Here is a 15677-nt window from a genome sequence, read left to right as displayed (position 1 = left end):
CAACCTAAAACACACCCCTCCCCCGCCAAACTGAGGATCAGAATGGAAAGGGTCCACTCGGTTGTGTGTAAGCCTTCTTTCCCGCGACTTACACTGTCTCAGCTGCCGAGGGCTGACAGTTTAGGCGACTTGCTCTGGCTCACACGCAAACATGTCCGGAGTGGGCCTCGCGCTCCGTTCTTCCGGGTTTCAAGGCCAGCCCCCTCTCCACTACAGCAGGGTGTCTATCCTGTCTATCCAACACCATTCAGCCAACCTTTTTATTAAAGCTCATGTGGCGCCAAGGGGAAGTTACCATCTACCGTTTCCCTTTTGGGAAAATCCAAACGGAAGTCGTTGCAGCAGCCCGGAACTTAGTTAATACCCGGCGCGGCCTCCCCGGGACCATTAAGAGCCCGCGCACCTTTGATCTTCTCTGTCCCTCTCACCGCCCATTGGCACTAATTGCTGAGAGAGGATCCACTCCACCCCCTCCCCATTTCCTCCCAGCGCCACATCCTCCTAGGTCTGATGGACGTGAGCATTCTACCAATGGTTCGGCCGCATTCTCCAGCTGGGATCCAATCGGTGGCTAGGGGGCGGGGTGAGCAGACCTAGAGGTAGGTCGGGAACTGCTTGAGAACTAGCTGCAAGGCCGTTGAGGTAAGATGGCGGCGGTGTCCCGTTTGCTCTTCTGGTGGCTGGGCGGCGCCTTTGTCTTTCCCCTCCTGCTCCGTCGAGGGTCAGGAGCTTTACCTCAAGTGGCGGAGGTCTTTGATGGGGTTTTTAAAAAATTTCGCTCCCCTAACTGCCCCCTAGCCCCTTGAAAAGGATTCTCTGGACACCCCGAGCCCCGGGTCAAAATGGCGCTCGCTGGAGACTCAGTGGGACGGCTGGGCTCGGGGTGGGGTGAAGGTCGGGATCGGCAGCGGGGGCGGGACAAAGCCCGAGGGCGCGGTGCTGAAGTAGGCCTCGCGAGGCTGGGAGAGAGGGAAGTGGGGCGGGGGGTGGGAGAAGATCCTCGTGAGCTTCCTAGGCTTTTTCCTATGAAAGGGCCGGGGGAGAGTGAGGGTAGGGGAGCAGAGCCGAGGCGCATGCGTGGCCCCGGAGGCCCCTAGAGAAAGGGAAGCCGCGGGAGAGGCCGAGCTCTGGGGTAGTTCGTGCCAGACTCCGGGGGCAGAAGGTAGAGCCATCCTTAGGGCTCTTAGTAGTCCGATTCAGGATAGGTGAGACTAATCTTTGTCCTTTTTTTTTTTTTTCTCTCTTTAAAGAGAAACGGTTTTGGGGACCTGAATGTGGGGGCTTGGCTAGGTTTGGCGGCGAGTGGGGGAAGGGCTATGGAGGATCCTTGGGCACCCCGACCTCTCAATGTGTAGTGTCTCTCTCCCACCCTTCCCCCTTGCGGCCCCCCCCCCATCTCTCTCCCCCTGCCCGCAGGTGTTGGTATGAACAGAATTCGGATCCACGTCCTGCCATCGAATCGGGGGCGCGTAAACCCAGTGCCCAGGTCTCAGGAGCCCCTGTCTTGTTCCTTCACACACCGTCCATGCTCCCAGCCCCGTCTCGAAGGCCAAGAGTTTTGCATTAAGCATATCCTTGAAGACAGGAATGCGCCTTTTAAGCAATGTAGCTACATATCCACCAAGAATGGAAAAAGGTGTCCTAACGCTGCTCCTAAGCCTGAGAAGAAAGACGGGTATGTGGAGTTTTTCTTTTTTTAATTGGGTTTTATTTTGGGATAGGATGGTGCTTTGACGAGGGAGGGGTGTGGTGGTTTTTCATTATGGTGCATTGGGGTGTAGAGACCGGGAGCTAAAAGTAGTGCATGCTGGCTATTATTGACTACAGTGAATTTGTCACTTTCTAAAAGTGACGGGGGAGCTGTTGAATATTTTATTAGGTAATGCAGAATATTTTGTAAAGGCAGAATGGACTGTTTGCTGTATCTCAAACTTTAGCACCGTTAATAACTAAGGGATAGGACAAACATTCGTTTTTGTGCATGACTTAACACTAATGTGACCTTCACTTTTAGCCTCATAAAAACTGATGTTAGGGAGTGCTTTGAACTCTTTTTCCCAGAAAGCTGTTATGTAAATATATTTTTAAGCCAGTAATACCTTATGGTAAGGAATTTGTATTTAGTGTAGTTTGTAAAATTTACCTTATTTTTCTGTCCTGGCTTTGTAGTCCACTTGTTACATTTTTACTTGGTGTCCATCATACTAGGAAGTAGCATATAGGGGTGGTCAGCTGGTTAAAAGACTCAATGCCATATTCTTGAGACAATTTCAGGTATTTGTCTTTAGAATTAATCAATCCTTAGGTTGGTATTGGGACAGTAGGACAGTATGTCTTTTTTTTGGGGGGGGTGAGGCATTTGGGGTTAAGTGACTTGCCCAGGGTCACACAGCTAGTAAGTGTTAAGTGTCTGAGGTTGGATTTGACCTCAGGTCCTCCTGACTCCAGGGCTAGTGCTCTATCCACTGCCCCACCTAGCTGCCCCTATTGCCATTTAAAAAATTTTTTTTATTTTTTAATGTTTTGGTGGGGCAATGAGGGTTAAGTGACTTGCCCAGGCTCACACAGCTAGAAAGTGTCAAGGCTCTGAGGCCGGATTTGAACTTGGGTCCTCCTGCATTCAGGACCTGTGCTTTATCCACTGTGCCATCCAGCTGCCCCCATTACCATATTTTTTAATTGTTCAGAGACTTGCAGTTATATCAGTCCTTGAAAGTTACTTTACCAGCCATCTCTTGCCCATAGCATAATTCTGTTGAGATTAGTATTTTTCTAATTGCAAGTCCACCCTCTCTCAGAGTTGTTGTTTTTATTCTCTGCTTAGCATAGGTGATAGGGTGTTGTCTGAAGTCTTTATTTATTTTTGCGGGGAAAATGAGAGTTAAGTGACTTGCCCAGGGGTCACACAGCTAGTAAGTGTCAAGTGTCTGAAGCTGGATTTGAACTCAGATACTCGTGAATCCAGGGCTGGTGCTTTATCCACTGTGCCCCCTAGCTGCCCTCTGTTGTCTGAAGTTGTAATTGATAAGGGTAAGAATCAATATCATTAAGGTTTTTTTTTAATCAAGGAATAGGGAAAGGGGGGTGGAAAAGTATTCACGGCACAAAAATTACAAGCATGCACTAATCTAATGTTCTGTGTAAATACCAAGTTAGATGAAACAACGTTGTGGGGCAATTAGATTAGACCAGACTGTTGCTTTAAAAAAAAAGTTACCTGGGCAGCTTAATGGAGGATGGGTTGGAATGGGAGGAGACTTGAGGCAGGGAGATTGCAATAGGAAGCTATTGCATACTCAAGGGTGGGTCAGCTAGGTAGTGCAGTGGATAGAACACTGGTCATAAAGTTGGGAGGACCTGAGTTCAAATCTCATCTCAGGTACTTACTAGCTGTGTGACCTTGAGCAAGTTGCTTAACCCCAGTTGCCATCTCCAGTTGTCCTAATACATGTCTTGCCACTGTACCTAGATGGCTCTGGAGGAGAGACTGAGGTTGTTGACCTTCCACAGCCCTGCCATATTTAAATTCCATCCAGTGAAAGTCATGACATCACCCAGATGTCACTGTCCTCTTCAAGAATGAATGACAGACAATTGCAATAGTTCAGACAAAAGGTGATGGGGTCATGTTTGTCTGATTGGATAGGAAGTGTAACGGAATCCTGCAGGACTGAGGCCCTTTATGGTATTTTTGTCTTATTTCACGGATCACTGGTGTGATCAACAGACCTGGTCGGTTGGATGTGCACTCAAAGCTTTCCCAACTTGAAGTGCATATAGGCCTATGAAATCAGAAGCACTTCTATACCACAATGAAATATTGGCATTAGGAGTTATTGTTATAATATCTGTTCTTGATATTTTTTTTTCTTTTGGTGAGGCAGTTGGGGTTAAGTGACTTGCCCAGGGTCACACAGCTAGTAAGTGTCAAGTGTCTGAGGCTGCATTTGAACTCAGGTCCTCCTGAATCCAGGGCTTGTGCTCTGTCCACTGTGCCACCTAGCTGCCCCATGTGCCACTTAGCTTCCTTGACGCACAGCGCCCCCCCCATTCTTAGCTCATTTCTTTCTTAGTATAATTTCAGATCATTTCCTTTCAACTTTTTAGTAAAATCAAATTTCCCCCTATAATTAAGTAACATTTAATTAGAATTTGAGTGTGTGTTGAGTGAAGATGTGGCAAATAAAATATACATAATTTGAGAGCAGTCACCAAGTAACATGTCAGCAAGTACAGAATGACAACAAAAATGCAGAAATAGAAGTGGTGTAGACACAGTCTAAGAAGGTTTCTTATAATATTATCTTTTGAGGGAACTTTTCTTATTCATTTAGTGGGTATAAGCCATTGTACTACCTGCTGTGGGGGATGCAAAGATGAATCAAATAGTTCCTTCCCCCAGAGAGCTCACAATTTAGTTCAGAAAATAGTGCAAATTAGTGCAAATTCACACATGCATGCACATGTTGGGGCCCCAAATCTTGGGGTCTTTTCTCAGTCCTCATTCTTCACCTCTTTATAGCACTGACTCTACTTTCTGGGTTTCCATTAGCAATGCCTTCTCTGATTTCCTCCTGTCTATCTAGCTGGTATCTCTGCCATACCTCTATACTGTGAGGGTGCCCTAAAGCTCTGTCCTGGATCCTCAATTCTTCATTCTTTTTTCATTCATACTTTTTTTTTTTTTGGTGGGGCAATGAAGGTGTCTGAGGCTGGATTTGAACTCAGGTCTTCCTCGGTCCAGGGCCAGTGCTTTATCTACTGAGCCACCTAGCTGCCCCCAATTCTGTATACTTTCTTTCCTTTTTGGGGGGGCAGGGTGAGGCAGTTGGGGTTAAGTGACTTGCCCAGGGTCACACAGCTAGTAAGCATTTAGTGTCTGAGGCTGGATTTGAACTCAGGTTCTCCTGACTCCAGGGCTGGTGCTCTATTCACTGCGACACCTAGCTGCCCCCAATTCTATATACTTAAAATGATCTCATTAGTTCCTTGCTGTTCTTTTTGTTTTTGCTTTTTTTGGTGTGTGAGGCAATTGGGGTTAAGTGACTTGCCCAGGGTCACACAGCTAGTAAGTGTTATGTGTCTGAGGCTGGATTTGGACTCAGGTCCCCCTGACTCCAGGGCTGGTGCTCTATCCACTGCGCCACCTAGCTGCCCCCTCTCTTCCTATTTCTGTCAAGGTCACTACTATTCTTCTCTTCACCCAGGTTTGTCATCTCTTTCCTCTCATTGCCATGCCTGTCACATTATCAGGTCCTTATTAAATTCTGTTGATTAATTGACTCTAAACTCTACTCACCCTCAACATTCCCCAAATCCATTCAGTTACCAAATCTTGTTGATTCTACCAAAATAACATTTCTTGCATCTCTTCCCTTTTCCACTTAGGTGGCTACTACCCTAGTTTAGGCTAGGTAGGGAGTGCCTAGCCTAGAGTCAGATGTTTGCTATATGACTTCAGGCAATTGTTTGCCTTAGTATGCTTATCTATAAAATGAGTTAGAGAAAGAAATGGCAAATCACTCCATTATCTTTGCCAAGAAAACCTAAGAGTTGGACATGACTGAAAAACCCCACGTGTAGAAATGAGGGCAGGGTTTCAATGACCAACTGGTTAGGCTACATTTAAAAACAAGAAAGACTACTATTATTCTTCATTTCTAAAACTTGTTTCTGCTAAGCCACACAATCAGCTTTGCTCTATGTTCTTTACCCTCATTTGCTCTCTTTGTTAATCAGTAATGTTCTTTCAGTTATATGCTTTTTAAAAAACTATTTTGTCTTGTCTTTTTGTCTTTTCATCAAGGCTTAATTGTGTCATTTGGTGATAATAGAAAACACTATAATTATTTTTCTTAGCCTATGGTGATTACATTAAGATTGTGATTAATCAGCTGAAAAATACTGTTCCAGACTCAGTGCTCTATCCACTGAGCTACCTAGCTGCCTCCTTATTTTGTAAAATAGTAGCTTAAAGAAGAAATAGGAGGGACCTTAACTGTGCTTCCATTTAAGTATATACAAATAAATATAAAGAAATATAATACAAATAAACACCAGCTATTTGTAGAGGGCATTATAGCAGTTGGAGTGGGGTTCAGATAAGGCTTCTTGTAGAAGGTAATGCTGTATCTTCTCAGCAGTACAAGATAGTTACAAAGGACTCATGATGGAAAACGCTCTCTCCAAATCCAGAAAACAAAACAAAACTGGGAAACATGGATGCAGATTGGACCATACTACTTCATTTGTTTTTGGTGCTGTTATTTTTTCTTTTGGAGGTTTTTCCTTTTGCTCTGATTCTCTTATAACATGACTAATGTGTAATTATGTTTAATGTTATTGTACATATATAACCTATATCAGATTACTTGCTGTCTTGATGGGAGGGAAAAAAATTTGAAACTTGAAATCTTATAAAAACAAATGTTGAAAAATATCTCTACATGTAACTGGAAAATAATAAAATACTTTTTTAATTAAAAAAAAAAAAGAAGATAATGCTGTAGCTGTGTCTTGAAGGAGTTGGGGGGAGGGGGGAGTGCATTCCAGGAAAGGAGGTCAGTGCAGAGGCATAAACATTGGAGAGATGCTAGTGTGGGCAACAGAGAAAGAACTAGTTTGACCAAATTGGAGAGTAAATGAGTTGGAGTAAGATACAGAGTCTGGAAAAAGTGGCTAGATCTTGAAAGGCTTTAGAAACTAAACTGACAAGTTTGGTTTTTATTCTAGGCGGCTATAGGGAACCAGTGGAGTTTATTTACTATTGGAGTGACATAGTTAGATGTGTGCTTAGCACTTTGGCAAGCATGAAGCCCCAGTTTAGGAACTAAAGCTAGAGAGCTGAGTAAACCAAAGAAGGCAGTATGGAAATTATATTATACTATGTAATATATAATAATAAAAATATATATTACATAATATGTATACACCAGTATGAAAATTATAACATCTAGAGATCCACATAAAGAAGAAAAGAAGCAAAAGAGGGGGGAAAATACCTGAAATAAAACCTCTGAAGGACAGAATTGGAAGGGGAAATAAGTAGCTTAAATTAGAAAGTGCTAAACCTTACCCAAGTAATGAACTTTCTGAAAATCAGAATAAATAGAAATCGATGACTGTTATGAGTAAACAAGATATTAGAATAAAATCAGAAGATTAGGGGGGAAAAAACAACCATTTTCTATCAGAAACAACTAACCTGAAAAACAGGCTAAGGAAAGAATCATTGGACTCCTAAAAACCAACAAAGGATTTTAGATATATTTTCAAGAGATGAATGAAAACCATCCAGATCTAATAAAACTAGAGGGCAAAGTGAAAATAGAAATAAAACAATGATCACCTCCTGAAAGAAGCCCCCAAAATAAAAGTTCCAGGAATGTTATAGCCCAAATCCAGAGAGCTTCCCTTTTAAAGAAAATATATTGTAAAATAGAAAGTGGTAGTTGTGATAACAAGGAACCATAGTCAAGACCACTCAGCACTTGGCAGTGTCTGCCATAAACAAAACATCTTGGAATTCTATATTCCAAAAGACAAAAGAAACAGACTTATAACCAAGAATAACTGTAAAATTGAATATAATCCTATAGGGGAAAAAATAGAACATTTAATAGAGGACTTTCATGAGTTGCTGATAAAAAGGCTAGCTGTGTGTGTATGTGTGTTCATGTGATCCCCTATTTTGTGTATGTATATGTGCATGCATTCATGCATACCTTTAGTAGTTTTGTAATAAGAGTTCTGCAAAGAAATGCCCATCAACTGGGGAATGACTAAACAAGCTGTGGTGGATGATGATGATGGAATATTATTGTGCTATAAGAAGTGACAAGCAGGATGACTTCAGAAAGTCCTGGAAAGACTTGTATGAATTGATATATAGTGAAGTCAGTAGAACCAAGAGAACATTGTGCACAAAGACAGCAATATTGTTTGATGAACTATGAATGACTTAACTGTTCTCAACAATACAATGATTCAAGACAATCCCAAAGGACTAGTGATGAAATATACTAGCCACTTCCAAATTGATGGAACACAGACTGAAGCATGCTGTTTTTCACTTTCTTTCATTTTTTTCTTTTGTTCAAGTTTTCTTCTATAAAATGACTAATATGGTAATGTTTTACATGATCGAACATGTATGACCCATATCTGATTGTTTGCCTCTCTGGAAGGAGGGATAAAAATTGGAACCCAAAACTATAAATAAAACTGTTTATTACTTTAAAAAAAAAAAGAAATAAGGATCATTATGCTCTCAGAAAAACCTGGACTTGCATGAGCTGATGCAAAGTGAAATGAGCAGAAACAGGAGGACATTATATATGGTAATAGCAATATCATGTGTTGATCAACTGTGAATGACATATTTTCTTTTTTTGTTTGTTTGTTTTTTTTTTTTTTGGTGAGGCAATTGGGGTTAAGTGACTTGCCCAGGGTCACACAGCTAGTAAATGTTAAGTGTCTGAAGCCGGATTTGAACTCAGGTCCTCCTGAAACCAGGGCCAGTGCTTTATCCACTGCACCATCTAGCTGCCCTGACATATTTTCAGCAGTACAATTTTATTAAAAAAATTTTTTTTTGGTTGGGCAGTGAGGGCTAAGTGACTTGCCCAAGGTCACACAGCTAGTAAGTGTCAAGTGTCTGAGGCCGGATTTAAACACAGGTCCTCCTGAATCCAGGGCTGGTGCTTTATCCACTGCGCCACCTAGCTGCCCCCAAGACACTTCTGAATGGTTTATATTGAAAAATACTATCAATCTTCAGGGAAAGAACTGGTTGAGTCTGAATGCAGATGGAAGCATTTAAAAAAAAAATTGTTCTGGAAAAAGCCAGGAATAGTTAGACATTGGTAAGGGAAAAATTGGTGAGCATCTTAGTGTTTTGGCAAATTTTCTTGGCTAAAGTGTATATAATATGCAGAGAGGGCCATTTATAATATTAATCAGAATGTTAAAATGGTAAGTAGTTTGGTCTAGTGTGTTGTTTTTTTAAGGACCATATATTTTTTACTTTATTTTTTTCATTTACATATAAATACAATTTTAAACATTTAAAAAAAATGTTCTACATTCTCTCCTTTTCTTGTTTTCTCCCAACCCAGAGAAGGTAAGCAATTTAATATAGGTTATATATGTGCAATCATGCAAAACATATTTCCATATTAATCATGTTGTAAAAGAAGAAAAAAACTATTAAAAAATAAAGTTGAAAAGTATGCTTCAATTTGCATTCAAACTCCTTCAGTTCTTTTTCTGGATGTGGATAGCATTTTTCATCATGAATCCTTTTAAATGCCTTGGATCACTGTATTGGCTGAGAATAGCTAAGTCATTCACAGTTGATCTTTGTACAACATTGCTATTATTTTATGCAATGTTCTCCTGGCTCTGCTCACTTCACTTTGCATAAGTGTAAGTCTTTCTGTAATAATCCTGCTCGTCATTTCTTATAGCACAATAGTATTCCATTATAATCTGTAAAAATTATATTAACTGGACCCTAATCTGTGAACTCCTGGCTGGCTGGCTATCTGACTGCTTTAGCTGTCGAAGGCAGTCTGTAAGCTATTTGCTACCTATCTGCCTGGGGGTACGGGGACCCAACCTGTAAGGGCCTGCCCCTTCCCCCACTGCCTCAGACTAATAAGCAAAAGCTTTTTTTTTTTTTCCTTAAAGCACAGGGTTTATTTATGAGAATAAACTTAGTTAAATACAAAGAAAAGAAATATATGACCTGACTGCATTTTAACTTTCTCCCTGGACAGAATTTTTCCTTCCTTGTCTCTTGCCTGTGATAAGCTGCCGCCACTGCAGCCACACCTCCCTCCTCCAGTAGCTCCCTTTCACTGTCAGCCACCCCTCTGCTTTTTCTGTAGCATCCCCTTTCACTCTTCTGACTACCTTCACTACTGACCAACCTCTTAGCATCTCTTTAGTCCTCTTTCTCAATCCTCTCTCTAGCTCCTTCACTCCTGCTCCCTTTCATTCATCTCTCTCTATCTGTCTGTCTGGTGTCTGTAGTGTCTCCTACCAATTGCCTAACTTCCCTGGTATATAAAACACCTCTCTCATTGGGATCCCGGGGTTAAGCCCCCACATGTACCAAGCTAATTGGTTGGCAGCCCTAGGGCTGTGGCTGGGGGGCTTGAGGGAGCCATGCGTACCACGCCCAGGGCTCTAGGGAGCCCTGGCCCCCTGCTGCATGTCCTAGGATCTCTGGGGTCTATCCCCTCAGGGTGGAGGGAACTGGGGCTTTCCACAGCTGTCTAACCCTGCTGGCCGCCCCCCAAGGCTCCAAGGCCCACAGGGCTTCTTAGCTTGGCAGCTGAAGCGGAGGGGGAGGGGCACCAGCTCGACTCATACAGAGAAAAACCCTGAGCCCTTTCAGGGTGCCAAGGTTAATTTTAGCCGCCTACAAATAGCATACCACAACTTGTTCACCCATTTCCCAGTTGATGGATATCCCCATAATTTCTAATTTTTTGCCACCAGAAAAAGCTGCTCTAAAAATTTTTGTACAAATAGGTCCATTCCCCCCCCCCCCCCCCCCCCCCCCCCCCCCCCGCGCCCCACTTTAAAAAAATCTCTTTGGGTTACAGACTTAGTGATGGTATTGCTGGATCAAAGGGTATGGACAGTTTTAATTGCTCTACAGAAGTTGGATCTGAAAAATTAACTGGCTTTCTATTCTGTAACTTTATAACTTTCTATAGCTGGCTTGTGAGTCCTTTCCTGGTCACCATCTGAAAAATTTCTATAGCTGTAATTAGCTGGCTCTGCATCTGAAAGCTGCTAGCTGTCTGCCTATCTGTAGGCTATTAGCTGCCTAAGCCAGTCTATAGGCTTTTATCTGCCTAGCCAATCTGTAAGGGTTTTTTTTTTTAAAGTGAGGCAATTGGGGTTAAGTGACTTGCCCAGGGTCACACAGCTAGTAAGTGTTAAGTGTCTGAGGTTGGATTTGAACTCAGGTCCTCCTGACTCCAGGGCTGGTGCTCTATCCACTGCGCCACCTAGTTGCCTCTGTAAGGGGGTTTTTAAAGATTCCCCAGGTTAGTCAAGCACCGTGTGGGCCAATCTGTGAGGGCCTGCCCCCTCCCCAACTCCTTCTCCTAGACAATGTAGGGACCAATTTTTATTTGGGGAGTGTTAGCTAGGAGGCTTGCCACAATATTGGGTGCAAGGAAGGAGACAGATAGCCTCCTTCAAAACAGAGCAGGATTTATTTAACAAGAAGGAACTTCAAAAAACACAAACAGGATCAGTAGGATTAAGGGAAAGGAAATAAAATGGGGAAAGGGAAATTATACAACCTGAACACCACCACCACCCAGGATTCAGCTGAGAACACATATCAGCGTTCTATTGCCTTCCAGCTTCAAGCTAGAATGGTGAAAAACCTCCCTTCTTCCCAGCAGACCCCAGACTGACCCCACACAGGCCCCCCCCCCCCTGCCAATTGGCTGGCCACTCTGACAGTCACATGACTGCCCTCACTAGGCTTCCAATCATTATAATTTTGCCAGGCCCACGTAGGCGTTGGCAAGTGGTGAGTTGCCAGTACCATGGAGATGGCTACAACCAGTGGGTGGAGTACCATGTGGTTTGTGGAGCCCCAGACCAGTGCAGGCGCTGAGGTTTTTTTAAAAAAATTCTAGCCAAAAGATGGAGTCATGAAAACCTCTAACAACTAATTCTTTACAACAAGAAACAAGATTAAAAAGTCTCCTTTCAATTTAATAACAAATATGGAGCAAACTTAGAAATAAACATAGAAAAGCAAGAAATACAACCTGTGAACTTGATACATTGAACTCAACTGCTTCCTATTCCCCTGCACATCTCGCCATGAACTCTCAGGCGCTCCTTCTCTGTGGGTGTGTCTGGCTGCTGCTGCCCCTACCATGCGTTCACTCCTATCTCCCTCTCTCGTCTACCCCCCCCTTCCCACTCTAGCTCCTCTGTATGTCCCCTTCTCACTACTGCTGCTTGCGCTTTCTCTCGTCTCCCTCTCCATTGCTCTCCTCTTGTCTACCATTCCCCCTCAAGGTCAGCTGCCCCCTGCCGCGTCTGTGCTTCTGAATAATAAACCCTTCTCTCTCACATGAAACTCAAGCTGATTGGCCCATACCCCCCAAGCGAATTCACTGGCTCCCCCATGCCGTGCCCTAGGCTGGCTGGGGTGTGGAGCTTCAGAAACCGTGCATATCTCCCCGCTGGGCATGGCGCACGAGGCTTGTTGGTCCAGGGAGCAGAGGGACCCGTTTGGGGCCCTTGAAGCTAATTTTAGCCTCTTTACAGGTCACTTTACAACTTTACCAGCAGTGTATTAGTGTTTGAATTTTTCCACATCCCCTCTGACATTTATCATTTTCCTTTTCTATCCTATTAGCCAATCTGATAGCTGTGAGGTGGTACCTCAGGATTTTAATTTGCATCTTTGTAGTCAGTAGTGATTTAGAGCATTTTTTCTTTCTTTTTTTTTTTGAGGGACAGTGAGGATTAAGTGAGTTGCCCAGGGTTACACAGCTGGTAAGTGACAAGTGTCTGAGGTCAGATTTGAACTCAGGTCCTCTTGAATCCGGGGCTGGTGATTTATCCACTGTCACCTAGCTGCCCCCGTATTTTTTCATTGGGCTATAGAGAGCTTTGTATTCTTCATCCCCAAACTGCCTGTTCGTATCTTTATTGATTGGGGAATGACTTGTATTACAAATTTGACTCAGTTCTTTATATATTTGAGAAATGGGATACTCTAAAAATTATTTCCCAGATTTTCTGCTTTCTTTCTAATCTTAGTTGCATTGGTTTTGTTTGTGCAAAACCCTTTAATTTAACATATTCAAAAATCTATTTTATATCTCATCATAATGCTCTGTCTCCTATTTGCTTGTAAATTCTTCCTTTCTTCATAGATCTGACAAACTATTCTTTGCTCTCCTTATTACCTTTTATGTTTAAATCATGTATCTATTTTGACTTCCTCTTGGTATATGTTATAAGATGTTGGCCTTTACCTAGTTTCTGCCATATTGTTTCCTAGTTTTCCCAAAAGTTTTTGTCAGATAGTGAGTTCTTGAAGGAAATAATTTTCTAGAAGTTTTGGAAGTTACAAAGATAACTTTTCCTCTTTGTTTTATCTCTAGTGTGTCCTTCTGTGCAGAACATGCCCGTAGAAATGCCCTGGCACTTCATGCTCAGATGAAGAAAAACAACGCTGGACCCATGGGTGAAACACTTTTGTGCCAACTGAGTTCATATGCTAAGACAGAACTGGGTTCCCAGACCCCAGAGAGTAGCCGCAGTGAAGCCAGCCGAATCCTGGGTAAGAGTTTCCTTCTACAGTCAAAGCACAGTGGGAGTGGGGTGGGTTAAGAGTGGGAAAAAATAGAGCTCATACTACTGGTTTAGTGCCTTGTACACAGCAAATATTTGGTAAGAATCCAAAGGTTGACTTATTAGTATCAACTTATTTGCATTTGAAGAGGTATCACTGAATGTGATTAATTTGGTTTTCTTTCATTTTTATTTTACTGAACTAATAAAGGAGCAACCTTTTAATGCTTTACGAGTTTTGTTTAAAAAAAAGTTGGTCAGTTCAGGAGATAGCATTAATTAGGAAGCTGGCTTTCTTCTCTTTTTCAGAGTGATCTCAGAATTATTTATATGATTTGATCTTCCCCCAACTTTAAACCAGATGTATTTTTGGTGGCTTCATTCACTCAGTTCCAAAATGCCTACAGTATCAAAATACTAATACCTACATACAGTTACCTACAGTATCTAAATAAGATCTTTATATTTTGTGAAGTTTGGGTTGTTTAAGTCATTTAGGCCTTTTGGTATTATTGTTGTAATGGAATTACAGAGGGAGGGACGTTTTAATGACTGCATTCCCTTTTTTGTCTTAGATGAAGATAGCTGGAGTGATGGGGATCAGGAGCCCATTACTGTGGATCAGACATGGAGAGGTGATCCTGACAGTGAAGCTGATAGCATAGACAGTGATCAAGAAGACCCCTTAAAGTAAGTTGCAACTCCATAGTTTTTGAGTGTTTTTTGTAGTTAGTGACAGTTTTCTAAACTCTAAGGCAGATATTCAACATGAAAGACATTTTTCAAGGGGAAATTTTAAATAATATGCACTTTGAGGAAATCTTATAAAGTTTGCAGAATTAATTTTAATAACCACCTAGAGCATTTCCCTATAGTGTTTGTATTCCCTCGGTATACTGAGTCTGCTGCTGAATACCACAGAACTGTCTCAGTGTGGTTTATTATTGTGATGACCACAGCTTCAAGATCATATGTTGAAATCTTCCCATAATCTGTACTGCTCTGATTGTGGTTGTTCCCTGGTCAGTACCTAGCCATAAAACCATCAGAGGAGAATTTGAATTAGCTATAACCCTTTGCCCTGGTGATATCCCTAGTTAACATATCCTTGATTGAAATAGTTATAATTATGCTTCCAGTTCTGACTTTGAGCTCTCTCCCTACTGCCTCTGCTTATTATCACTACTGCTGCTTCCTTTATCTTCTCAATTCCCTCTGCTTCAGCCTCCTTGACCACCCCCCAAAGCTGTATATTTATTTTAATTGGGCTACCTTACATTTACTTTCACCAATATTATGGAGTTTCCTTTCTAAAATCTTCTTAACAGGATCTTTAAAAGTGATGAATACAGGGGCAACTAGGTGGGTGCAGTGGATAGAGCACCAGCCCTAGATTCAGGAGGACCTGAGTTCAAATCCGGCCTCAGACACTTGAACTTACTAGCTGTGTGACCCAGGGCAAGTCACTTAACCCCAATTGCCTCAACCAAAAAAAAAAGTGATGACTACAAACTGTCTTTGGATCGATTATAAGTTTGATGGATTCAGTATCTCCAAAATCTCTGTGATACTTCTGGATTAAGTCTTCCAACAAAGATCTTTGGGTTCAGTTACCTGTCTATCTAAGTTGTGTTCATTCTGATCCAAAACACTTACCATTAGCAGACCATTTCATTCATTCATTCATTTATTTATTTATTTATTCATTCATTTATCTATTTATCCATTTATTTATTTATCTGTTTTTCTTTTTATTGATTGATTGGGGCGATGAGGGTTAAGTGACTTGCCTAGGGTCACATAGCTAGTAAGTGGTAAGTGAGGCTGAATTTGAACTCAGGTCCTCCTGAATCCAGGGCTGGTGCTTTGTCCACTGTGCCAACTAGCTGCCCCCTAGCAAGCTCTTTAAAGAGAATAGACTCCAAATCTCTAGATGTTCTTATGTTACAAGTCCATCTTTATTGTGGAAACACTTCGTCATACTTGGTGAAATAGTTTTTCAAGTCCTTTTTGCTTGTTTCTCAACTGAGGCCACTTATATTTTTCCTGCATCCTCCTCATTCTTTTTTTTTGGTGAGGCAATGAGGGTTAAGTGACTTGTCCATGGTTACACAGCTACTGCCAAGTGTCTGAGGCTGGATTTGAATTCAGGTCCTCCTGAATCCAGGGACGGTGCTTTATCTATTGCGCCACCTAGTTGCCCCCCATCATCCTCATTCTTAATGATATTGATCTGATCTTCTTTGCGTCTCTGGCTCCTCTCTGGGGCTTGAGCCCTGAAACTTTTTTGGTTCTTGGCTCCTTATTAAGGGTAGTTTCACAGTCATTCT

The 15677-nt window shown here is 42.2% G+C and overlaps 1 protein-coding gene across 6 annotated transcripts in view; it reads left to right on the top strand.

Moving 5' to 3' along the window:
- The first annotated feature begins 540 nt into the window (after nucleotides 1-540).
- Nucleotides 541-15677, top strand: part of KANSL2 (KAT8 regulatory NSL complex subunit 2) — a 46050-nt gene continuing 30913 nt past the window's right edge. For 2 of the 6 annotated variants that reach the window (XR_006353288.1, XM_043967153.1), the window contains exons 1-4: nucleotides 1029-1205; nucleotides 1417-1675; nucleotides 13158-13336; nucleotides 13923-14037. Coding sequence is in view for 4 of the 6 variants with exons in the window: in XM_043967153.1 (XP_043823088.1) it covers nucleotides 1425-1675; nucleotides 13158-13336; nucleotides 13923-14037 (545 nt within the window). In the remaining 2 variants the exon portion in view is untranslated. Of the gene's footprint in view, nucleotides 643-664; nucleotides 750-816; nucleotides 945-1027; nucleotides 1206-1416; nucleotides 1676-13157; nucleotides 13337-13922; nucleotides 14038-15677 lie in introns of those variants that run through there. The other 4 variants (XM_043967154.1, XM_043967155.1, XM_043967156.1 and 1 more) reach the window with 4 other exon arrangements.

Source organism: Dromiciops gliroides, chromosome 5, assembly GCF_019393635.1.
Source record: "Dromiciops gliroides isolate mDroGli1 chromosome 5, mDroGli1.pri, whole genome shotgun sequence".
NCBI classification, from domain to species: domain Eukaryota; kingdom Metazoa; phylum Chordata; class Mammalia; order Microbiotheria; family Microbiotheriidae; genus Dromiciops; species Dromiciops gliroides.
This window is presented reverse-complemented; position numbering and strand designations above follow the sequence as displayed.